At 37.9% G+C, this 25,065-nt stretch overlaps 1 protein-coding gene and 1 pseudogene across 6 annotated transcripts in view; one reads left to right on the top strand and one right to left on the bottom strand.

Moving 5' to 3' along the window:
* Positions 1-24,011, bottom strand: part of CEP192 (centrosomal protein 192) — a 132,984-nt gene extending 108,973 nt beyond the window's left edge. For 4 of the 6 annotated variants that reach the window (XM_027852362.1, XM_027852364.1, XM_027852366.1 and 1 more), the window contains exons 1-5: positions 23,852-24,011; positions 22,753-22,918; positions 21,692-21,862; positions 3,890-4,062; positions 3,094-3,146 (exon numbers count right to left, since the gene is read on the bottom strand). In XM_027852362.1, coding sequence (XP_027708163.1) covers positions 3,094-3,146; positions 3,890-4,062; positions 21,692-21,858 — 393 coding nt within the window. In that variant the 5' untranslated portion in view covers positions 21,859-21,862; positions 22,753-22,918; positions 23,852-24,011. Of the gene's footprint in view, positions 1-3,093; positions 3,147-3,889; positions 4,063-21,691; positions 21,863-22,752; positions 22,919-23,416; positions 23,436-23,851 lie in introns of those variants that run through there. The other 2 variants (XM_027852363.1, XM_027852365.1) reach the window with 2 other exon arrangements.
* Positions 7,793-12,821, top strand: LOC114035930 (annotated as a pseudogene).
* Positions 24,012-25,065: the final 1,054 nt, after the last annotated feature.

The raw sequence follows: 25,065 nt of genomic DNA, 5'->3' as shown, positions 1-25,065 counted from the left end.
TTCTTTGCCACCACAAAGAGAGCTGTTATAAATTTTTTTTGTATATGTGGGTCCTTTTCCCGTTTTTTGTGATCTCTTTGGGATACAGACCTAGAAGTGGTACTGCTGGATCAAGGGTATGCACAGTTTTATAACTCTTTGGGCATAATTCCAAATTGCTCTCCAGAACGGTTGGATCATTTCACAACTCCACCAACAATGCATTAGTGTTCCAATTTTCCCACATCTTCTCCAACATTTATCCTATTCCTGTTTTGTCATGTTAGCCAATCTGATAGGTGTGATGTAGTAACTCAGGAGTTGTTTTGATTTGTATTTCTCTAATCAATAGTGATTTAGAGCATTTTTTCATATGACTATAGATAGCTTTAATTTCTTCACCTGAAAACTGCCTATTCACATCCTTTGACCATTTATCAATTAAGGAATGACTTGTATTCTTTTTTTTTTTTATTGAGAGGAGGAGGTTTGAGGCCATCAGGGTTAAGTGACTTGCCCAGGGTCACACAGTTAGTAAGTGTCAAGTGTTTGGTCTGAGGCCGAATTTGAACTCAGGTCCTCCTGACTCCTGGCCCAGTGCTCTATCCACTGCACCACCTAGTTGCCCAACTTGTATTCTTATAAATTTGACTCAGTTCTCTATATATTTTAGAAATGAGGCCTTCATCAAAGACACTGGCTGTAAAAATTGTTTCCCAGCTTTCTGCTTCCCTTCTAATCTTAGTTGCACTGGCTTTGTTTGTGCAAAAACTTTTCAATTTAATGTAATCAAATTCATCCATTTTGTATTTCATAACATTTCCTATCTCTTGTTTGGCCATAAATTCTTCCCTCCTCCATAGATCTGATAGGTAAACTATTCCTTGCTCTCCTAGTCTGCTTATAGTATCAGCCTTTGTATTTAAATCACATACACATTTTTACTTTATCTTGGTATAGGGCAACAACTCAATTTTTAACATGTCCAAGACAGCTTCATTATTTTTTCCCTCCAAATTGTCTTCTCTACCAAACCTCCCTATTTCTGTCAAGAACACCACCATACTTCCAGGTCCACATTCTTAGCATTATCAATGATTCTTCATGCTGCTTCATCTGATATAACCAATCAATAACCACATTTTGTCATTTCTACTCACTCAAATGCTCACTAAATTGAATTCACCTTGCTCCTCCCCAACCTCTATCCCTCCCTCTCAGGACATTCCATCTGTATGTAGTATGGTAAGATAAGGCTTGATACTCAAGGTCAATATACAAGGTGTTCCAAGTTTCAGTGATGTTTTAAGCTAATAAAACTACAGTTTTGCATGTTGATTCACATATACATGAATACATACATACATGTATATGTAAGTATATAAGCTATTTATGTATATAAGTGTTATGGATCCCAATCTTTCTATAAATCTATTCATGACCCTGTAGGATCTCTCACATCATAAAAGCAACGAAATCACCCACCATATGTAATTTAAGGAATATAAGGATCTTGCTGCATCTATGCTTCCCTTAGTCACTTAAAAATAGCAATAGGTAGGGGCAGGTAGGTGGTGCAGTGGATAGAGCTCTGGCCTTGGAGTCAGGAGGACCTGAGTTCAAATCTAGCCTCAGACACTTGACACTTACTAGCTGCGTGATCCTAGGCAAATCACTTAACCCCGATTGCCTCACCAAAAAAAAGCAAAAAAAAAAAAAAAAATAGCAATATCTACAGAATAAAAATACAACTAAATTCACTTAGGTATATGATAAAACAAAGCACTATAAAGTTACTTAACTTTTGGTTCTCAATTTCAAACTGAGGGACATGATACAGTAAACAGATGACTACCTTTGCTCTACCCAAAAAACATCAAAGAAAAGGGACAAGGGACTACATATACAAAAATACTTTAACAGCTACTTTTGTGACAGCAAAGAACTGGAAATTAAAGGAGTACGCATCAACTCCCCTCTTAGATCATTGCCTTGTCATGGCAGAGAGGCTTGTATAGCTCAATGAAACTATGAGTTATGCCACACAGGGTTACCCAAGACGGACAGGTCATAGTGAAGACAAAAAGTGAACCCTGGGAGAAGGGAATAAGAAACCACTCCAGTATCTTTGCCAAGACCACCCCATGGATGGCATTAAAACGCTAAAAGATATGACATCGGACGATAAGCCCTTCAGGTTGGAAGAGCTTGACATGCCATCATCTACAGGGTCAGGAAGAGTCAGACACAACTGAACAAGTGAACTGAACATCAATTAGAGAATGGCTTAGCATATTATGGTATACGAATATAATAGAATACAGCTGTGCTGTAAGAAAGGACAAAGGGGAAAATTTCAGAGGGACCTGGGAAGATTTATACGATATCTGATGCAGAGTTAAGTGAACAGAACACAGAGAACAATTTATATGTAACATCAATTTAAAAACAAACAATTTTGAAAGACTTTAAGAACTCTAACCAGTGCAGTAAACAGCCATGGCTGCACAGGACCAACGAAAAAGAATGCTACCCACTTCCTGATAGAAAAGTAATGGACTAAATATGGAATGAGACACCTATTTTTGGACATGGCCAATATGGGAATTTGTTTTGCTTCACTCTTCATATTTGTTACAAGGGCTTTTTCTCTTCCCCTTTACCATTCCCTTTGGAGGCATGAGGGAAGATGTTAATTTTGAATTTAAAAAAAAAAAAGAGCTGGCCTTGGAGACAAGAAGATCTGGTTTCAAATCTTGCTAAACATACTAGTTAATTGACAACACTGATTTAACATCTTGGTACCCTTAGCAGTTAAGCCCATAAATTAAAAATGAGCTGCCAACGTACATCAGTGGAGGGAATTTCCACCCCAAGAGTTGGTTTTCTCACTGAAATCACCAGATCTGGAAAGTACCCTCTCACAAAAGAAAAAGTAAATCATAACAAATGTCAAAGATGCTTTACAGCTATATTTTCACTTAATACATTAAAATGACTATTATTATTAAAAAATGCCTAAAGTTTGGTCAAAAGAAAAAGATTAAAAGACAAAAAGTATTACTATTCACCATTAATTTCTTCTAGTTGTTAGCAAAATATTTAATATTTTACCTTGTTTTCTCTGCTTCTCAAAGGTGGGAGGAAACACACATCAGTGGATAAATCTGTAAATAAATACTAACATTGTGTAACTAGCAACTAAGTTTTACGGACACAGAAAAATAACTGACGTGTAAGTCTAGCCAAATAATTGTTTCTCTCAAATAGAAATATGACAACGTGGCAGAAGCATGTGTAATACCAAGAGACTATGGTTGAAGTCAAGGGAGTCAAGTTTATATCCTGCCTCTGACATTTAACAACTGTTTAACTGGGCAAATCAAAGCTTCTCTACCTCAATTTACTAATTTATAAAAATAGGAATTCTTCCACCTCATCCTTTATAAGGTTACTGTGGGGAAAGTATAGACTTAAAACTGGTCTGGACCTCAGAAACCCTGCAGACACCTTCATTTTAAAGAGAAAATTAATGCTCTGAGAGGTAAAATGACTTGCCCAGGATTATGCAGGTAAGTTAGTAACAGAAGGCGATCTAAACCCAGATACTCAATGACTCAAAATGTAGTGCTTTTCCCACTTTACCATAACTATCTTTTTCTAAACTACTAATTCTATACAATTAATTCTCAAATATCTGCCACCAGTTCTAACAGCTCTTCCTAATTCTAGACTCATATTGTCAACTTTAAAGTGCTAGGGACAAGTGAGGTAAAATTTATTATTCATTCCTGAGAACTTAGCATTTTTTGTTTTCTATTTCGCCACATCACAAGTCACCAGAACTAGACTACACAAAAGAATGTAAAATATCTAATGCACGCAATAATATCTCAATGCTAGGAAATACCTTTCACCTGATCCAGTGGTGAAATCCTTCCAAAAACATCTTTGCCCTGAATGGAATGTGTAGCTCTGAAACTCTCAGTTGGCAATCTGTCAATATTCTCTTGCTGGTAAGACAGTTCTTTCATGAAAATATCTGACATGCGTTGATTTCCAGCAAGTCTACTGACATCTGGCCTAGAGAAGGAAAAAAAAAGTTTTCTAATTACATTAATCAATCAATATAAACCTAAATAACTGCTATTCAATTGTTTTACTAAATAATTCATTATCAGATTATAAGTGGAGTTTTTCCACGTAAAAATAGATAAAGCAATAGGAAATGCCCCTCATATATCTGGTCAAATGTCAAAGGTACCTTCCACATTAGACATTTTTAAAAATGTAGCAAATCTTCTGAGATACTGCTATACAATCTAGCACTATGAAATAATCATAATCTCATTCATGTCTACCATCGATACACCAAGGTAGGCTCTCAAATTTCATCACTTCCAACACCTTCCAACTCAAAAATTAGCTCCTCTTAATCAAGAATTGCTCCCTTTTAATGGAAATCTCGTTTCTTTCTACTCAACAATTTCCTACCCCTTCCACACTTGTTCTTGGCCCTCAGTATGATATTTAGTCCCTTCATTCTGTCTTCACAGCCGCTTTATTCAATTTTGAGCCTACCATTAGATAGTTCAATAATGACTCCAAGTTGGAATCCCTGCTCCTCTTAACTTTTCAGATTTCTGATCTACTTACAATTAATCCCTGCCATCCCTAAAGCTGCCAAACATTCCCAAAAGAAATTATGAAATCATATTGACAGGGTTCAAAAACAAAGATTTGCTATCTCAACTGGACCTTTACTATTCCATCAAAATCCTCTTATCTCTTACTGACCTCCTACTGTTACTACTCCAAACCTCATTTCATCTCAAGCCCTAAATTTCACTTCTTTCTCTGGGATCAGCAGGAAACCTTACCTACTACTTTACTGAGAAGACAGAGGTCATGTGATATGAACTCTCTCAATTGTCCTCCTCCACTCCTTTCAAACAATCTCACTCAATATACTCCTCCTTTCCTCCAGTGTCAGGGAGAAAAGCCGGCTCTCCATTGTTAAACCTAACAAGTGAATCCTCAAATATATTTCTTCCAATTTTCTCCACAATTGTGTCCAAGCATCCAGTTTCTTTCATGTGTCTACCCTCTATGGGCTCTTTTTACGCAGCTAATAAACATGGTCAAGCTACCCCTACCCAAAAATCAAAAACAACCACAAAAAAAAAACCCTTTTCAATGACACTGCCTTTAAGTTATTTTCCATTTTACTGCCAAAGTCCTAGAAAAGGCCTATACTTGCTACCTAGTATCTGCCTCCCCAATCATTTACTCCATTTTCAGCAAAGTTGCACCATTCTGCTGAAACAATTCTAAAGACACTAATGACCCTATGACCAACCCCAACTATTTTCACACTGTCTTCTTCCTTCAAATCCATTTAACATTTACTAAGCTCTTAACTACACACAAGGCACTAGGGATACAAAGACAAAAATCAAAAAGCTTACAATCCACTGGAAGGATATTATACATATACAAATAAATTATGAATCATACATATATACATAAATTATGCATATAAATATAAATTGGGGGGAAGGGAAGGAAAGAGGCATTTCTACAGCACCAACTATGTGTCACACACTGTGAACTCAGCACTTTTACAAATACTACTTCATTTGATCCTCCAACAACACTGCAAGATAGGTGCTATTATAGGATCCTCATTTTATAGTTGAGGAAACTGAGGCAAACAGAAGCTAAGTGATATGCCCAGAGTCACAGAGCTAGTAAGTGTTACAGGTTAGATATGACATGAAGTCTTCCTGATTCCAGGCCCAGAACTTTCCACTGTGCCACCAGCTGCCTCTGGTGTACTCTGAGCACAAAGAGCTAGTTTACAAAGTGAGAAAGGGAGGGGGAATCAGGAAAGCCTTCACAAAGAAAGTGGCACCTCAGCTAAATCTTGAAGGATGACAGGAATTCTGAGAGGTAATAGTGAAGAAAAACATTCTAGGCATTTGAACATAGCTCCAGCAAGCATGGAGAACAGAGCAAAATTTGCACTCATCTGCATAATTATAATGCTATTATAGCCAAAAAAAATTACTAAATGCTCACAGCAGAAGCTAATCCCTCTCCAAGAGGAGAGGATGGATAAAAGGGTACATACAATGCGCATAGCACAATGACTGGAATACAGCAGACACTTAAAGAGTTCCATGCCAGTAGGAGACTCCCCAATTGCTATATGTGGGAATCCCTGGTAGTCTATAGATTAGCTCAAATGCCACCTTCTAGATAAGACCTTCCTAATACCTCTTCCCTCTACCCACTGGGAAACACAAAAACATTATCTTTAATTTATTTTCTATATATTTTGAATATATTTATGTACAGATGGTCTCGCCTAATACACTGTAAGCTCCTTGAGATTGCTTCACTTTTGTCTGTGAATAGAAAACTAGGCTTGAAGTCAGGAAGACTTGTGTTCAAATCTAGCCTCAAACACTATGTGAACATGAGCCAGTCACTTAACTTTTCTAAGCCTCAATTTCCTTACCTGTAAAATGAAGACAATAGGAAAGGGAGGGAACAAACATTTATGACACCTACTACTATATAGGAGGCCCTGTGCTAAGTGCTTTTTGTAAAAAGCTATCTCATTTAATCATCACTATCTCATAATAATGACAATAACACCAGAAAATACTATCTCATTTACCTGGGAAATAGGTGTTATTATTACTCCCATTTTACAGCGGAGAAAACTGAGGCAAATAAAGACTTATGTAACTTGCCCAAGGTCACACCACTAGTACACATCTGGATTTGAACTGAGATCTTCCTGACTCCAGACCCAGCTTTCTATCTATTGTGTCACCAGCTGCCTCTGCTAACAGCACCTACCTTATATCTGCTGTGAGGATCAAAGAAAATTAGGTACTTAAAGCATTTTGCAAGCCTACAAGTGCTATGATTAAATGCAAACTATTATCTATATTCTCAATATGTTGAACAGTGCCTAGGACATAGCAGGCACTTCATAAATGCCTACTGATTGAATAAATGGTTGCTTATTGGAAAAGTCTTAAGAACTCTGATCAATACAATGATCAATCACAACTCCAGAGGACCAGTAATGAGCACACAACCCACCTTCTAGACAGAGGGATGATAGATTCAAATTAGACAAATGAGACATACTTTTGGAGATGGAAAATGTATGGATTACTTTTGTTTGACTATACTCATTTGTTACAAGGATTGTTTCTCTTCTTTTTATAGGAGAGATGGACTTGAGGTAGAAAGGTAAGGTAGGGATAGTGTTTAAGAAATAAGAAAAGAGGGTCATGGAAGCATTTTTTAAAACACACAGAAGACAACAAAAGGAAGTTCAGAAAGAGACAAGCAGGGCAGCTCTGAAAACAAATTATATAAAAAACAAGCTGTTCATAATTGAAGTTCATGATTTCATTTATAATCATTTTTTTCTATTCCTCTGCAAATGGAAATTTTCATTTTGAAGAGTTAAGTTCAGAATTTTTTAAATCAAAAATAATATCTGTTGAATTGAGGACTATCACCAACTTATTCCTTGAAACTAAACCTCTCTCTTAATGCAACATAAGACTACATTAGCTTTTTTGACTGCAACATTGTTTTGATAATTCATATTGAACATGTAAGTTCAGTAAAATCCCCAGATCTTTTTCAGAACTGTAATCTAAGTATGTCACTCCATCTTACACTTGTGAAGTTGATTTTTTGTATCCCAATATAAGACTTTATATTTATCCTTGTTGAATGTCATTTTATTAGTTTTAGGCCAAGGCTACTGCATCCAGTAAATATGGCTAACCCTCTCAGCTTGGTGCCATTTGAAAGAGTCTTTCATTTCTAGCTTTATCCAAATAATTCATCAAAAATGTTTAACTGTACAGGTCCAAAGGTAGATCCCTGGGGTATTCTAGAGACTTCCATTAACAATCACTCTATGAGGCTGGCCATCCAACCAGTTCTGAATCCATCCAAAGTTAACAGCAATATCAGATGGTAATCAATTGTGAATGACTTAGCTATACTCAGCAGTACAATTATCCAAGACAATTCCAAAAGACTTTGGTGAAAAATGCTATCCATCTCCAGAGAAAGTCTGATGGAGTCTGAAAGCAGGTCGAAACATTATTTTTTACTTTCTTTATTTTTCTTGGGTTGGGGGGGAGTATTTTGGAGGGCTGGTCTGTGTTTTCTTTCACAACATGGCTAATAATCAAATTGCTTGCCTTTTCAGGGACAGGAAAGGAGAATGAGGTACAGAGAGAATTTGGATGTCAAAATTTTAAAAAGTGAATGTAAAAATTTTTCTGCATGTTATTGGAAAATATTGTTTAAAGAAAAGCTTTATTAAAATCTAGCACAACGAAAAGGCAGGATGGCGGAGCAAAAGCAGTGACTGTCTTGAACTCTCTCCCAAAGCCCTCCAAATACCTAAAAAAAATGGCTCTAAACAAATTCTAAAGCAACAGAACCCACAAAAAGACAGAGTGAAACAAATTTCCAGCCAAAGACAGCCTGGATGGTTGATCAAAAAGGTGTATCGCGCCGGGCGGGGAGAGGAGCGCAGTTCGGCGTGGGCACACAGGCCGCAGCGACCCCAGAGCAGGCCTCAGGGGACTGAATCACGGGCAGTTGTGATGGTTTCCAGACTTCTCAACTCATGAACGCCAAAGACAACTGCGAAGGTCAGTGGGAAAAATCTGTGACTGTGGTGAGAGAGGAGCTAGGTCTCAGCCACAAGTCTCGAGCACGGCCTGGGGCAGCGACTGTTTCCTGAGCTTCCAGCCCACAGACTGAGGGGGAATCAAGTGGCTGATCAGAGGGGGATTGCAAGGATCTCTTTTCCAGTGCTGAGGCAGGAATCTCTTGCTTCCCCGGTGCTTGGATCTGGGTCACAGTTCTGAGGGGTGGTCTTGGGGCGAGGAGGAGTGCTGGCATGGTGGAGCTTGTGGCAGTGGAGAGGAAACACCTCACCCCTTATCATACCACTTTGGAAGAACTGAAAATTTACAGGTCCCTAGAAGTACCTCTGAAAACAGCTGTACAAACCCCCGAAGCTTGGGACAGTACATTCTCCACATTGGAAGCAGACTTTTACCTTAACAAAGAGTTTAAAACTCAAGTAATTGGCTGGGATCATGAGTAAGCAGCACAAAAAGAGTCAGACTATATTATCTTACTTTGGTGACAAAGAAGACCAAAACACACAACCAGAAGAAGAAAACAAAGACAAAGCTCCTACACCCAAAGCCTCCAAGAAAAATATGAATCAGTCCCAGGCCTTGGAAGAGCTCAAAAGGGATTTTGAGAAGCAAGTAAGAGAGGCAGAGGAAAAACTGAGAGTGATGCAAGAAAATCATGAAAAATAAGTCAACAGCTTGCTAAAGGAGACCCAAAAAAATACTGAAGAAAATAACACTTTAAAAAATAGCCTAACCCAAATGGCAAAAGACGTCCAAAAAGCCAATGAGGAGAAGAATGCCCTCAAAAGCAAAACTGGACAAATGGAAAAGGAAGTCCAAAAGATCACTGATGAAAATACTTCCTTAAAAATTAGAATAGAGCAATTGGAAGCTAGTGACTTTATGAGAAATCAAGACACTGTAAAACAAATCCAAAAGAATGAAAAATTAGAAAACAATGTGAAATATCTCACTGGAAAAACAACTGACCTGGAAAATAGATCCAGGAGAGAGAATTTAAAAATTATTGAACTATCTGAAAGCCATAATCAAAAAAAGAGCCTAAACATCATCTTTCAAGAAATTATCAAGGAAAACTGTCCTGATATTTTAGAACCAGAGGGCAAAATAGAAATGGAAAGAATCCACTGATCTCCTCCTGAAAGAGATCCCCAAAGGAAAACTCCTAGGAATGTTGTAGCCAAATTCCAGAATTCCCAGGTCAAGGAGAAAATATTGCAAGTAGCCAGAAAGAAACAATTTAAGTACTGTGGAAACACAATCAGGATAACACAAGATTTAGCTGCTTCTACATTAAGGGACCACAGGGCATGGAATATAATATTCTGGAGAGCAAAGGAGATAGGATTACAACCAAGAATCACCTACCCAGCAAAACTGAGTATAATCCTGCAGGGGAAAAAATGGTCATTCAGTGAAACAGAGGACTTTCAAGCATTCTTGATGAAAAGACCAGAGTTGAATAGAAAATTTGATTTTTCAATACAAGACTCGAGTAGAACATGAAGAGACAAAGAGATTGAGACCTGAGGAGGCCAAGTAATGTGCCCAGGGTCATATAGCTGGCAAGTACCTCAGGCAGAATTCCAATACAGTTCTTCTTGACTCTAAAAGTACTCTACCCATTTTCATTAGTGGCCCACTTCATTGTCTAATCATACATCCCCTAAATGATATACTTTACTACTTTTTGCATCATTGGAAATATGCTGCAACCAGCTTGGGTTTAGCAGGAGTCTCCCCATTTACCTATAGGTCAACTATAATTTTATTCCTCAGAGATCTTATTATTTCAGCATTTGCAATCATACAGCATTGTCATGAAAATTTCTTAATTTTTAAAAGTATGTCTTTATTTTGGGAAAAAGTTGGCACCATTAAAGATACTATATAATTTTCCAAATATTAAAAAAAAAAAATGTAGCTCAACTATGTCTGTAATGTTCTCATCTACTACTTCAGTAATCCTAACCAAAAAAGAAAATGAAGTTAAGTATGCAGAGAATATTCTTGTGAAGTCACAGTGGCTCTTTCTAAATACTACTTTTTCCCTTTCTAGATATTTGATCATATTTTAATGATCCATTCAAAAATTTTATCAGGAATTAAGGTCAAGATAAGTAAGAGAGAGAGACTAAGTAGCACTGTACAAAAAGATACAGGAGGGAAATTTGATAAGGAACAGTTAGGTACCAAAAAGACCAAAAGGGGCATAAAGTGAATCCATACAGTTCGAGTATATAGTTCGAGTATAATACAGACCAACTGGACAAAAGGGAGAAAGAGATTGAGAAACCAAAAGCCTGGCACAGAAATATGATATAGTGGTGATAAAGGATTTCAATGTCTGCCAAAAACAAAAGAACTAATAAGCTCTTGATTTGCCTTAATAACTATCTTACAAAAGGTAGGAGAAGCAGAAAGGAACTATTCTGGAAGAAATGGTGAACAAAGAAATTAATGAATGAATTAGAAATAAGAACTTTGCGGGGAGATGACTAGTCCACCTCAAAATTTCTGAAAGAGAAGAAATACCACAATAAGACACAACTGAGATTTTGGAAGTTCACATTTCCAAGGATTTAGAGAAAAATAACCTCACCACTGAGTAAAATTCTAACAAAATTAGCCCAGAAAAGATGCAATTTCAAGAATGAAATTTGGAAGATGCAAACAATGTTAATAAGGAAGAAAAAGATGAGTCAGCTATCAAAAAGAATGATGTTGATACAGAGCAAATACTTTAAACACTTTATTTTTAAAAAGACGTACATTTTAATCACTTTATTAGTATAATTCCAAATTGACTCCAAGAATTATTGCATCATTTCACTGCTTCATCAACAACAGATTAGTAGACTTTTCACAACCCTTCTAGTACTGACTAATCAAATCTTTCCTCATCATTGCCAAACGCCTGAGTGTTTAATGAAACTTCAGAAGTTGTTTTCATATGTATTTCTATTATTAGTGATTTAGGGAAATCTTTCTAACTGGCTGTCAAATATGTGTAATTCTCCATTTGAGAAATGTTTGTTCATATCCTTTAACCAATTATGCACTGGAAAAATCATTTTTGTTCTTATATATTTTTCGTAATTCTACATATGTTAAAAACTAAATCATTATCAGAAATATTCTATATTAAGGTTGCTCTCCAATCAAGTTTTCTTTTTTAAGCCCACTTGTATTTTCTTCACGCAAAAGGTTTTCAATTCCATGTAATGAAAATATCTATCTTATTTTTTGTGATTGCCTATACCCCTGGTTCAGTTAAACATTCTCACAACAGTCCAAGCTGTAAAAGGTAGCCAAGAACCTATTCTCCCGTCTATTATGACGATTCTGGTCATTCTGAGGTTGTAAGTTGTTGATGTAAACCTAATTTTTGCCATATTGCTTTCAAATTTTCCCAGCAATTCAAACAGAAATTCTACACAGGGCAGTTCATCAAATACTGGGTTTTTATTTAGTTCAATATTTCTTTCTTATCTAGCTAGTTTCTGATCTTTTTTATTTCTACCAAATAGCTTTAACGATCGCTTTATAATTTACATTGTGGAAGTGCTATACCTCATTCGTTACTATTAAGACCCCTGAAGAAGTTGAAGAACTCTTTAAGATACAAGCAAAATTATTCCAATTTGTATCTGAGATTGACCTTTGAGAATGGAAATAGTGAGAGATGGATGACATGAACCTGCTGAAACACCAGGAGAAAGGGATGATTCACCTCCTCATGAGAAGGGACAAAACTCTGAAGATTTTTGCGAATCACTATATAACACCATTAATGGAGGTGAAGCATATTGCAGGTAGTATGACAGGGCCTGGTTCTGTAACACACACAATGACTCTGTTAATGAAAGTCCTAAGCCTGAACTGTTGGCAATTCAATTCCTCAATGCAGAAAATGTCCAGAAGTCTAAGGTAAAATTTGAAGAATACAACAATGAGATAAACAAAAGACAAAAGAGAGTAGAAGGAGACAAAGAGAGCAGCACCAACAAAGTGGCCAAGAAGCTAGAGGAACTCTTGATAAAGATCAGCAGCCAAGAGCCCTACAGGTATGAGGGGACAGAGAAGGAGACTCAGGACAAGGATGCAGAGCTTCAATAAATCATCTCATGGGCCTCAGATTCTTTCCTGATTTTTTCCCCTTTATTTTTGTTTCTTTTTTTTTTTTTTAAACAAGAGATTATATATAAAAAACTGAATTCCTGCCTCCAGGTTGTTTTCTAAGCTTTTGCTCTTTTGAAGATGTCTTCAGCAAACCCATTCTCCAGTCACAGGTATTGCACTTATAACATTCTTTTCCATAGTGGATGCACTTATTTATAGTATATCCAAAAAACTGAAATAAAACATTTGAAAACTGGAAAAAAAAAACACTTTTTTATATATATTTAGAATCAACTCCTTTAAAAAAAAACCTGCTTGCCCACAACAATTAGAATTATTGCAAGAAATGATAGAGGAATCTTAAAATGATACTTTAAAAAGGTATGAGAGAGAACTGGGGGGGAAAAAAGATCAACAGCTTCACAGAAGAGGTACAAAATCTTGCCCTAGTAACAAACTCCCTAAAAATAAGAATGGACCAAAAATAGAAATTAATGACTCTAGAAGATGACAAGAATTCTTGCCAAAATCACAAGTCTAGTACAAACTATAAAGATGAAACAACAAAACCAGAAAAAATAAAAAGAATACTCAGACTATATTATATACAGTTATATGCTAACAAAACAGACAATACCAAAAAAAAAATAGAGGAATACCTTCAAAAATAAATATAGGAGTGAAATAAAGATGCTTACTTTCACTACTATTGATGGCAGAGTAGGACCTGGACCCCAAAAAGCCCTAAGACCATCATGTCTAAGTAATCCCCACCTCCCACTCCATGAGAAAATTTTCCCTTGTTGCAGAACACATGCAGGCATGACCCTGGAACTCCATAGATAAAGGTCAGATACAGGGGTGCCTGGCCCCAGGACTCTCCTTCACATCAGATCTCCAAGATATGCCTCTGCCAACTCCCTTAATGTCTGGTATCAACAAAGTTATCACTGCGAAACTCCCTACACTTTCCCATCCATAGATCACTGATGCCTGCTTCCAAAACACCTGGACCCCTAGATTGCCTAATTAGTATCCCTGGCATTCCTTTCCCATCCCCCTTTTCTATATAAGCTCTAGATTCACCCTTCATTAGGTTGCAAGTTCTTGAAAGAACTTTGACCACTACTATTGGCATTAAAATAAACTGCCTCTTGACTGAAAGACAGCTTGCATGTGAATTCATTCCAGGCAACTCTGCCTTGGCATTCTCAGGGTTCCATGTACCCCCAAACCTCTTCACTATTACTTGATCAAGTTCTGGAAATGTTAGCAACAGCAGTAAGACAAAAGAAAGAAATTAAAGAAATAAAGAAGAGATAAAACTATCCACATTTGCTGATGAAATGGTGGTATATTTGGAAAAAACTTAAGGAATCGGCCAAGAAACTGAGACAACTAATAATAGCTGGCTTCAGCAAAGTTGCAGGCTATAAAATAAATTCCCCCAATTTGATAACAGATCTATGTAATAATAACAAAACACAAGAAACAAAAACAGAAGGGGAAATCTCATTCCAAATAACTATGAAAAATCTGGAGATCGACCTACCGAAGCATGCAAAAGATATGTATAGATTCAATTACAAAATGCTCCTTAAAGAAATAAAGAACAACTTAAATAGCAGAAGAAATATTCAGTGCTCACAGCCAGGCCATGCCAATATAATAAAAATGACAATACTACCAAAGTTAATTCATACTTTTAATGATATGCCACTCAAATTACCAAGGGGATACTTCATAAAACTTGATAAAATAACAAAATTCATTTGGAAAAACAAAAGATCTAGAATATCAAAGGAAATAATGAAAAGAGGGATGGAGGGGGAATAGCACTCCCAGATCTCAAATTATATGATAAAGTGACAGTCATCAAAACCACTGGTATTGGTTAAAAAATAGAGACCAAAAAAATGGAACAGACTAGATCAGGTAGGATCAGAAATAATAGAACTCAATAACCTAATATCTGATAAAGTGAAAACAAATTACCTAGGAAAAAACTCCTTATTTGATAAAAAAAAAATGCTGGGAAAACAATTAGACCTAGACCAACACCTTACATTATATCCCAAAATACATTCTAAATGTACGATTGACTCAATATTAAAGATCATACTATAAAAAAAAATTAGAAGAGAAGCAGATCATATACCTTTCACAGCTATGGGAAGGAGATATATTCTTAACCAAAAATGAGACAGAGGCAGTTACAAAAGATTAAACAGATAACTCTGATCACATGAAAAATTGGTACAAAAAGACTTAATTGCTTAAAAAACACTTAATCATTAAAAAGTTTGTGTTTCCCCCCCCAGAGAATCCCACCTGTGAAATTAAAATACTTTTTCGAATCATGTTGAAGGGTGAAAAGTAATAACTGTCCATAACTTCAGGGAGTCTGGTAATTGTATTGATACACCAGGCACTATAATTATATGCAGTTTTGGATGACTCTATCAATCATCTGAGACAAGCTAAATTCAAACCTTCTTGTGTACTTTTTTAAAAATCTGGCTCTTTTGCCAAATTGTCAGCTTTTCTTTATAAAAAGCCCTACTCTTTTAAGAATATTTAATGTTCACAATGAGCATCCAGAAGTTTTTTCTCATCATAACCATAACCTTCACTGAGAAAATGTAATTCTCATTTTATTATGGACCACCTATAGCTTTGTCAGAACAGGTAGGAATCTTCATTTTGTTTGAGGTAGCTGGCAGATACTTTGATTTAGTGAATTTAGCTATACTAACAAGGTCACATCCCTCATCTATCTCCATAGCTAATGATATATTTTCCCTTAACAAGCATACTTTATTTCCTTTGTGTGGCCAGTCGCACTATAATTAGCAGTCATATTTTTCTTTCCTTCTTTCATGTAATGTATAAATATTACTAGCTGAATTGTAAATGACACAGTCCTCATTAACCACTGGTGAAATATGTCACTGAGTTTAATAAAACCTGTTCCTCTCGTTTGTTCTGGCTTATTAGTTTTAGCTAGCCAAACTGATAAGAAAATTCACTAAACACTCACAAAAACATTTTCTTGGAAAAAAAAAAAAGAAATTTCTCATAATAATGAAAAATTACAAATCCTTTGTGATGACAGATACAAAGAAAAAAAATCAGTTATGAAATGTCATACGTTAGAATGGCTTCTACAATTAATATTACATCTTAGTTCTAAGAAAGTAAAACGAAGGTGGCACTTACATCCTGTTGTCCTGGTAGCTAAGATGAAACTTCCCTTTTGGCTCAAAGTCTAACTGACTACCATAAGAAGATTCAGAAACAATTGAAAATCTTTCCCTTCCTAGATAAGATTCCTGAATATCAGAATATCTACAGAGAGGCAGAAGTGTTGGTTAAAATTAGGTCAAGGTTAAACTTTAAATATGTATATATTTTATTAAATAATGCTCCATTGGAGATATAACCACAGAGGTTCAGTAAAACAGTCCCCAGACCCTCATAAGCTGCACAAACCACTTCCTCATATTTTATCATAAAATCCTCACAACTGGACTGTCAATAAAACAGTATGGCAAAAACATGGTAAAAATAAAAAGAAGAATTTTTTAAAAAATAAAATAAAAAGAAAGAGGGTAAAGCATACAGGCACAGGCCAAATTTATCAATCTGACACATGGATTCTAAATTTATGGGCCAAATTTATCAATCTGACACATGGAGTCTATTGCATAGAGCCCATTTTCACATACAAAGTATTTGACTATCAAGTAATGGAAAGAGACATCTGAGTATCAAAGTTAAAAAAATTAAGGAAAATGAGAAAAGCAACTAAAAACTACAGGAGACCAAATAAGTAGGTAATCAGCAACATGGAAGTGTGGAAATGGTTTGAAGTTCAAAGAGTTATCTTTCAAGACAAAAATTTAATCTGGTGGGAAAGGAGGATCCAAACAGAAAGGGAGCCTACAAATAACATGAAGTAAAACATTTAGTAGAAAGCATGAGTCCCACAAATGATAGTTTTTGTTAAGCAGGTAACATAAGCCATAAGAATGACCAAAATATATTGATCAGTCATAACCAAAAGTCTAAAGTAAGATAAGCTTCAGTTTTGCAATATTTAATTGTAGTTGAACAACAACATCATTATCATCATCATCATCTTCATGCTGCAAAATCCAAGGTTGACTGAGAAATATCAAAAAACATCAAGAGATCTCCCTGAACCTAAAATCCTGGGTGGCAGGAAGATAACAGCAGAAAGAGCAGAGAATTCAGAGTCAAAGAGACTGGACAAAATCCCAGTCTTTCCATTCACTGTGTAACTTTAAGTAAGTAATTTCATCTCTTTGAGCCTTCGTTTCCTCACACATAAAATGAAAAAACTGAACCAGATGAACTCAAAAGTCCCTCCCACCTCTAAATCTAAGATATTATTATGATCCTTTACATAGAGATTACTACTACTTCACCATTTAGAAGGACAAAAACAAATACAAACAGACCCTTAAAAAAAGAAACAGATAATTTAGCTATAGTACACATTTAGGGGCAGCTAGGTGGCACAGGGGATAGCGCACCGGCCCTGAAGTCAGGAGTACTTGAGTTCAAATCCGGCCTCAGACCAAACACTTGACACTTACTAGCTGTGTGACCCTGGGCAAGTCACTTAACCCCAACTGCCTAAAAAAAAATAAATAAAATACACATTTATATACATGAACGTGCCATCAGAAAGATTAGAGATTTAGAATATACTTTTGCTAACAAGCAAGTACCACTCCAATGTCACTGTGACACAGAAGGGAACCTAGATTCTCTACAGCTATGCCAGCAGAGCTCTAAAGAGTTCTACACCAAGGGAGAAAGTGTGGGCCTGGTGACAAACTTTTATATCAAAGGATAGCCTAATGTATAAGGAACCTCAACACTGGAAGGTTGGCTAGCAGGCCACATTTCTTGCTACCATAATATAGAAAATTGACAAAAATACAGAAGAGCTCTCCTAACTTGATTTGAGCCCATTTCTTCTTCTCAAGAGATAGTTGCAAAGTTGTGGAAAAGGAGAAAGTGATAAAAATTACAAAATTCTTAAATTAATGTCTGTGGATGATCTGTGAGTATTAAGTAACTTATCCTTATCCAACAACCAATGAATGTACACTACAAAATTTTTTTTGTGATAGCAAATAACTGGAAACAAAGCATATATTCATCAAGTGGGAAAACTACCAAACAAATTCAAGGCAATGGAATATTTCTGTGGCATGTGAAAAGATGAACTCAATGAATACAAAGAAGTATAGAAAGTCTTATATGAACTGGTGCAAAGTGAAGCAAGCAAAATTAGGGAAGCAATAATATACAGAATGACTCCACAACAATGTAAATTCAAACAGCTACCACCAGAGGACTCTAAAATTGAATACTTCAAAATCACAAAGAACATGCTTGACCTCAAAGAAGAGATACAAGAAATTATCTTCCCTCCCCTCTTTCCCTCTTTATAAATGTTGGAGTTCAAAGGTATGAAAAATTGCATATAATGCCAAACTTTTTCCATGTCTTAAACGGTCTTAATTTTTTTCCCCTCTCCCTTTTTTCTTTCTTTAGAAAAAAAAATTTGTTATAAAGGATGGTTTTCTAAGAAAGGTAAAGTAAATAGTAAGAAACCTAGTCAATGTAAAAAACAAAAGATATCAATAAAATCTATGTACAAAAAATGCCATCCTCCTAATGTTTACCACCTTTGTTAAAGTCTTAAGGGGTCTCCTGAACTTGTCTTTTTGAGATGCCATATTTTCAGAGTATGCAAAAGGCCCCCCAGCTGACATAATCTGTTGTTTGTATCCTAAACTGGACTCTCTGTGTGTCTTTGGGAGTCAAGATGGGCACCAGCCAGTCTGTGCCAGGCTAGGAAATTTGCTTGTGCAGCTGGGACCCTATAGATATGCAGACCTCCTATCTTCATAGTCCAACAGTTCCCAAGGGAAAAGAATGCAGTTTCTGCCATCACCTTGCTCCTCCCCTTTGGGAGGGGTTTTCTTTTTCCCACCTTTACTGTACTTTTTTCCCTCCCATGCCACGCCCCTGAAGGTGGAGTTCTGTGTTTCCACCTCCTTCCTTTTTCATTTCTCTTGTATTAAACCTAGTTTTCATGTAAGTTTCAGAAGTTTTGATTGCCTTGTTAACACCTTCAACCCAAGGTCATGCCCAAAATCTATCTTCTCTGATACTACTTCTTACCCATTGAATAATGCAAGATGAATTCAAGAAACTAAAGACTGAGCCCACAAAATTCATGTTCTCTAACCTCAACCAGGTTCTCACTGATCCACACATAACAAACCTTTTACATCTCTCAGGCAGTTAATATAATCCCCAAAACAGGTGTTCCAAATCTTCTGTTCAAATCTTTAATTCCACACCCACCTAGATGACTAGATGATCTCATCTCCTACTATACTAAGAAACTGAGGCTATTTCCTTTGAGCTCTCTCATTTCCCTTCTACCTTACCTCAAAACCTCCAGAAATCATGTATCATCTCCTTCATGGCTCTAAAGCCAAAGGAAGAGGTAGCCAAAGCTAACCTCATCACCTGTGCTCCTGACTCTTTCCAGTATCCTCTGGGGGACTGGCCTTTCAATCATTACCTCTCTCATCTATAATCTATAGTAGCTCACACCATAAGGCAACCAATGTGCTCAGGTCTCCCCTATGCTTAAAGAACCTTTGCCTGGACCCCACCTCCTCAAACTACAATGTTCTCTCTCTTCCTTTTCACTGATAAGTTACTACTAAGTAATCTACATCTACTTTCTCAGTTTCCTCAACATACATTTACTCCTTAACTCCTTGGAGTCCAGCTAAGGATACCACTTCTTTATCAAAAACAGCAATTACCTTTTAACTGTGTTCCTCTTCAGTCTCCTATAATAGTAGTCTCTCTTTCCCAAGCTCTGCCTCCTCAGCCCTTTTCTCTACCTTCTCTCCTTCAGTGAATTCATTTACTTCCCTCTCTCCTTTCCCTCTGTCCACATGGGGAATTATACCCTTACATGTGAATGCTCTGCCCAAAGGCATATCAATTTTAATCACTCGGACCTTGCAAGATATCTTGGGATTTGGGGGCTAATTTTTTTTTCTCTTCTCTACATATTTATTCTGTTTTTTTTTAACTGGAACACTTAACTCTTTTGCCCCATGTAGCTTCATTTATGATTTCTTGAAACATAGTTCTGAAAAAGCAGGATTTAATAAAGCCCATTGGGATTCAATGGAGCTACTAGACTGCCTTAAACCCAAATCACTATGGCTCTGACTGATTGACCTAGTAACAGGTCCCAGTCTCAGCCCAAGCCTGACGTGATCATTGTTTGGGTTTTGATGGTTCAGAGTGAGTACAAATAGCAATTGTTTCTGTTATGGCCAGAAACCCTGAGGGTCTTCCTCTCCCAGACTGATTGATTTTTTTGGGGGGGGGGGAGGGACAGGGGGAAAGAAGCAGGCAAATTAGGCCATCTCACCTAACCTTAAGTCACTGAATGGGTGTTGCTGACTCATACAAACTGAGACCTGGGAAAAAACCTAAGTTTAAAAAGGTCAAGGTCTCCCACTGTATCTGGGGCCACCTCCAGTCATCCTGACCTATGTCTTGCCAGTGGATTCAGAAGACTCTGGAGAATCCACTGAGGCTGATGACCTTGTACAGCCCTAGCTCACTTAAGTCACCCTCCTGATGTCATTGTTACTCTTCAAGAAGGAAGGTGGAACAACAGTAAACAGTACTTCCACACATGAGACTCCCAAATCTATATATTTAGCCTTAATGTTATACTTAAATTCCAGTCCCACGTGGCCAACTCAAGGTTCTGCTAACAATTAGAACGATGTTCAAAATGGAACACTAGCTTTCTTCCAAACTTTCACTTCCACTCACCTTCCCTTTTCATTGATCAGATCGCCATCTTCCCAGTCACCAAGTTTTTTTTGAATCTACCCTTTCTCACATTCATTTCTGTCAATTATAACTCCACCATATCTCTCACATTTCTCTCCCTCTCTCCACTCACATGGCCACCATCCTAGTTTAGGACCATTACCATTCAACTGAAAACAATTTGCTTAAATAAAGCCTCCTAATTGGTTTTCTGCCTCCAGTTTCTTTCTTCTCAAATCCATCCTTTTCTATACCACCAAAATAATTTTCCTTAAGGACAGACCATTTCATTTCTCTACTCAAAAACCAATTGAATAGCTCCCTACTATCTCTAGGGCAAAGTAGAGACTCCTTGGTTATGTATGTAAAGTTATACACAATCTGGTTCCCACTTATCTTTTCAGCCTTATTTCACATTACTCCCTTTAACAAACTATATAATCCAGCCAAATAGTACTAACTGTTCCCCAATCTTGTCTGGCCCTCTTCAGTTGAATAGCCTGTCTCCCTATGCCTAAATTACATTGTTTTTTCAGTTCTAATTTTGGAATCATTCCATTCCTATCAAAATCAATGCGAGTGCCAGCTCTTCCAGGAAGCCTTCCAAATCCACCTTACTGGGTGGGAGACAACACCCAGTGGCTTCCCTCCTCACATCCTTCTGGCCTTTTCAAGACAGATAGATAGATAGATATACGTATACAGACACACATACATATATATATATACATATACATATAACGGCAGAGATTCTAATTCTCACTCCTTCACTATCCCAATCCAAATAAAACGAAACCTCTTTATTACCAGTACCTCACACATAATAGCATTTAAATATCTGAGAAGCTGAATAAAAGTGTAATTTTCCAGTTAGGACAGTTCATTCATTTTAGCCTTTCCAATCATCAAAAATATACAGTATTTGTAAGGGAGAAAAAAAGCCTTACCTATCATTAGAGCAATACCTATTCCTAGCAACTGTTGAAACAGCAACAGGTAGGCCAAGACTTGAAGAAATGCTGACATTTTCAAAAATCCCACTGTTGTTACTGGTCAGTGAATTAGTTATGGAGCTTGGAAATGACTCATCAGCTATGCGTCGAAAGTTTTCCATCACACTGTATAAAATTTTTTAAAAATCAAGTTACAACATTCTTCCAATAATTAAATCACAAGTTTTAGAAAATCAAAATAGCATTTGCTATCATGAAAGGGTTTATTCTCTCAAATACTCCCAAAGTAATCTTGCATGAAAATGCATACATTTTTTATGTTCACTAGCTATATCAAATCATTTTATATTTAACAAACCAAACCACTGAACTATTACAGGAAATAATAAATTACTATAATAATGAATTATTAGAGAATGCAATCTTTACTTAAAGTATTTTTTGTTGTTCAGTATTGTCCAACTCTTCTAGGGTTTTCTTGAGAAAAATATTGGAGTGATTTGTCATTTCCTTTTCCAGTTTACTTTTACAGATGAGGAAACTGAGGCAAACAGTGTTAAAGCGACTTGCCCAGGGTCCCACAGCTAGTATGTACCTGAGGCCATATTTGAACTCAGGTCTTCCTGACTCTATTAAGAAATTATTGTTCTCTAGGACTAATTCTTTACAGGATCTCATTTCCCTCTGTAATCCTTAGCAGTTTGGTTGACTTTTAAAAAACCATAAAACAATGCTATTTTTAAAAAATCTTACCAAATAGGTACACAATAATTGTTTTCTCTCTCTACCTAGCATCTCTTGAAAGCAATAACTCGAAATTTCATATTTGTATTATTTCAGCACTTACTTTCAATGTTTCTTCAACTTTGTCCTATTTTAACATAACTTGTATAATTTTATGCAGCTATTAAAATCTCATTAATCGCAAAGATCAAAACACTTTAAACACTTTAAAGTTTATAAAAGAAAAATCAAGTTCCAGAAGCAAACTTTACAACTTATTTGAAATATGTTATAATTAACATGCATCCAGTTTATTAGCCATCAGAACCCACCTTAAATTCTACCCACAAAACTGAGACTGGTAGAAGTAGATTTTTTAAAAATGCCAACAGCAAGATGACCTCAAAATGCTAACAGCAAAAGGAAATGTGTCAAGATAGCCACAGGTGTCATCCAAATGACTTCTTAGAACGGGACCTCATCCTTACCACAGAAAACCTGAAAAGAGAAAATAAGCGTACCATTAAACGTACTCTTCTTATTTGTATTCCCAAGCACTTAGCAGAGGGCTTTACACAGAGTAGGCCCTTAATAAAAGCTTTCATTCATTCAATCAATCTCACGTTCCTCACAAGCTGGTCTATGTTATTATAAGGGTCAAAACCTTGCCAAGCAGTCACCGAGCCATAAAAATGACCAGCTTCCAGAGTCCTACCAGCTGACAACCTCAAAACCCTTCAGACTCTGGATGACACCACTTCCCCCAAGCAGCCCCTGCAAACGCCAGCCTCCGGCCCACTGCTCTCCCAGCAGCGGGCTACAGAGCTGGCCCTGCCGTAGGCCGCGGGCCCCGGCTCCGGCCGCGGGGAGCGGGGGGGGGGGGGGATGAGAATGGACCTGGGCCGCTCCAAGATCAGCGTATTTGAAATGAGGCGCCTTTCATGGACCCCCGCCCCAGAACGGAAAGGAAATGGGAAGAAATCATCAAAGACTCACGTTTTTCTTAACGCTTTAAGATTTACAAAGCGCTTTGCTCGCGACAACGTGGTGAGGTAAGTGGGGTCAGTATTATTAGGTGAGCTGGGCCGAGGGGTAGAAGAGGAGGAGGAGAGGGAGGGGGCGGGGGCTGGGACTCCCGCGTTCCACAAGCCCCGCCCCCCCACGCGAGAGCGCGAACCCTGCCCCTCTCCCTTCCACAGCCGCGGGCACACGTAGGGAGCTTCGCCGCAGGCAGCTGGCCCGAGATCTGAGTCTTAGGGGCCAGTCGCCGGACCGAAAGCCGCCAACGGGCCGCCGCCTCCCTCCCTCCCCTCCCCTGTCCCAGAGCTCCACGGGCTCTGCGCCAACTTAACCGCCCCTCGCTCCGCAGGCGGCCTCCCCCGACCCCCGCCAAAGCAGTAACGGCCAGACGGGGGGCGATGCTTAGCCTACCTCTTCTCTACCCGAAACAGGGGCAGCGACGTGGAGCAAGGAATGGAAGGGAAGCAAAGCAGGGCCCGGGGGCGGCCAAGCTTCTCGTCTCCGCCTCGTATTGTGCTCGGGAGCGGCAGGAAGATTGACCGAGGGCAGAGGGAGAGAGATGAAGCGAAGAGGGAACCGGGTCATTGTGCGCAGGCGCAAAAAGCTTCTTCGCCACTCTACCACAGTGTTCTGCGATACGAAACCCGCCCTTTCCGCCCAGGCGGTACTGCCGAGCCCACGGAAAAGGCTCCCGGTTGGCTGGCGCCGGAAGAGGGGCGGGGCAGGTCGCCCGCGATGCCTGCTGATTGGGCAAGGGAAGCACAGCTATGGTATTTGAAGTCAAATAGAAGCGCGCCCCTAAAGGAGTGGGAGAGTAGTCTACTTCGCCGCATCACCTGATGAGGAATTTCCAGTGCAGTCTTTCCTCTCTTTGGACGGAGATAAAGACTTCTGGTTGTAGGCCGGACTAAGCCTAATAGCGGCGGCATAAAGAAAAGATATGCTCCTAGTCTTTGCTGCAGTGCTTATCTCATCTAGGGCACAAAGAATCCATAGTTCCTGTGAATAATCTACCCAAGCAGCCGTGTTATTTTAAATTTAAATAATGCTTTTTACTTTACAAAACAGTAAATCATTTTTTTATTCTAACAAGAACCCAGTGAAGTAGGTAGGGCATACTGTATCCCGTTTTTACAAAAGAGGAAGCTCACTTGGAAAAGAATCCAGTGATTGTGTTACAGGGGCTGGTGAGTGATAAATCGTGATTAAAATTTCCCGAGTGTGCAGACCAATGTTTCCTCAAACTACAAACGAGCCAGTAAAATATCGAAATTCTCGACCTCAGAGGTCTCTGCACTAGGCAATTCATTAATTTATAGCTGAAAGGAACCTTACCTTTCAGCAGTTGAGAAGCTCAAAAGGAACCAACTGTGAGAGAAGCACTACACAGAAAGGCTTCCAGTCTTTCATTATAGCAGTAACTCACTCGTGGGGCCTTGAAAGCCGGTGTGTAAAGCCTGGCTAGTCCTGTTATGCTGGAAAAGCTTACAATCAAAAAGCATTTATTAAGCACCTATTATGTGCCAAGCCCTTAGCTAGGCCCTAGGGATGCAAAAACAAAAGTGAAAGTCCCTGCCCTGGAGGAGTTTACAATCCAAAGGAGGAGGAACCGTTTACTTACAAAG

Source organism: Vombatus ursinus, unplaced genomic scaffold (genome assembly GCF_900497805.2).
Source record: "Vombatus ursinus unplaced genomic scaffold, bare-nosed wombat genome assembly UNPS02009573.1, whole genome shotgun sequence".
Taxonomy (NCBI): Eukaryota; Metazoa; Chordata; class Mammalia; order Diprotodontia; family Vombatidae; genus Vombatus; species Vombatus ursinus.
Note: the sequence above shows the minus strand (reverse complement) of the source record. Positions and strands in the feature narration are given on the sequence as shown.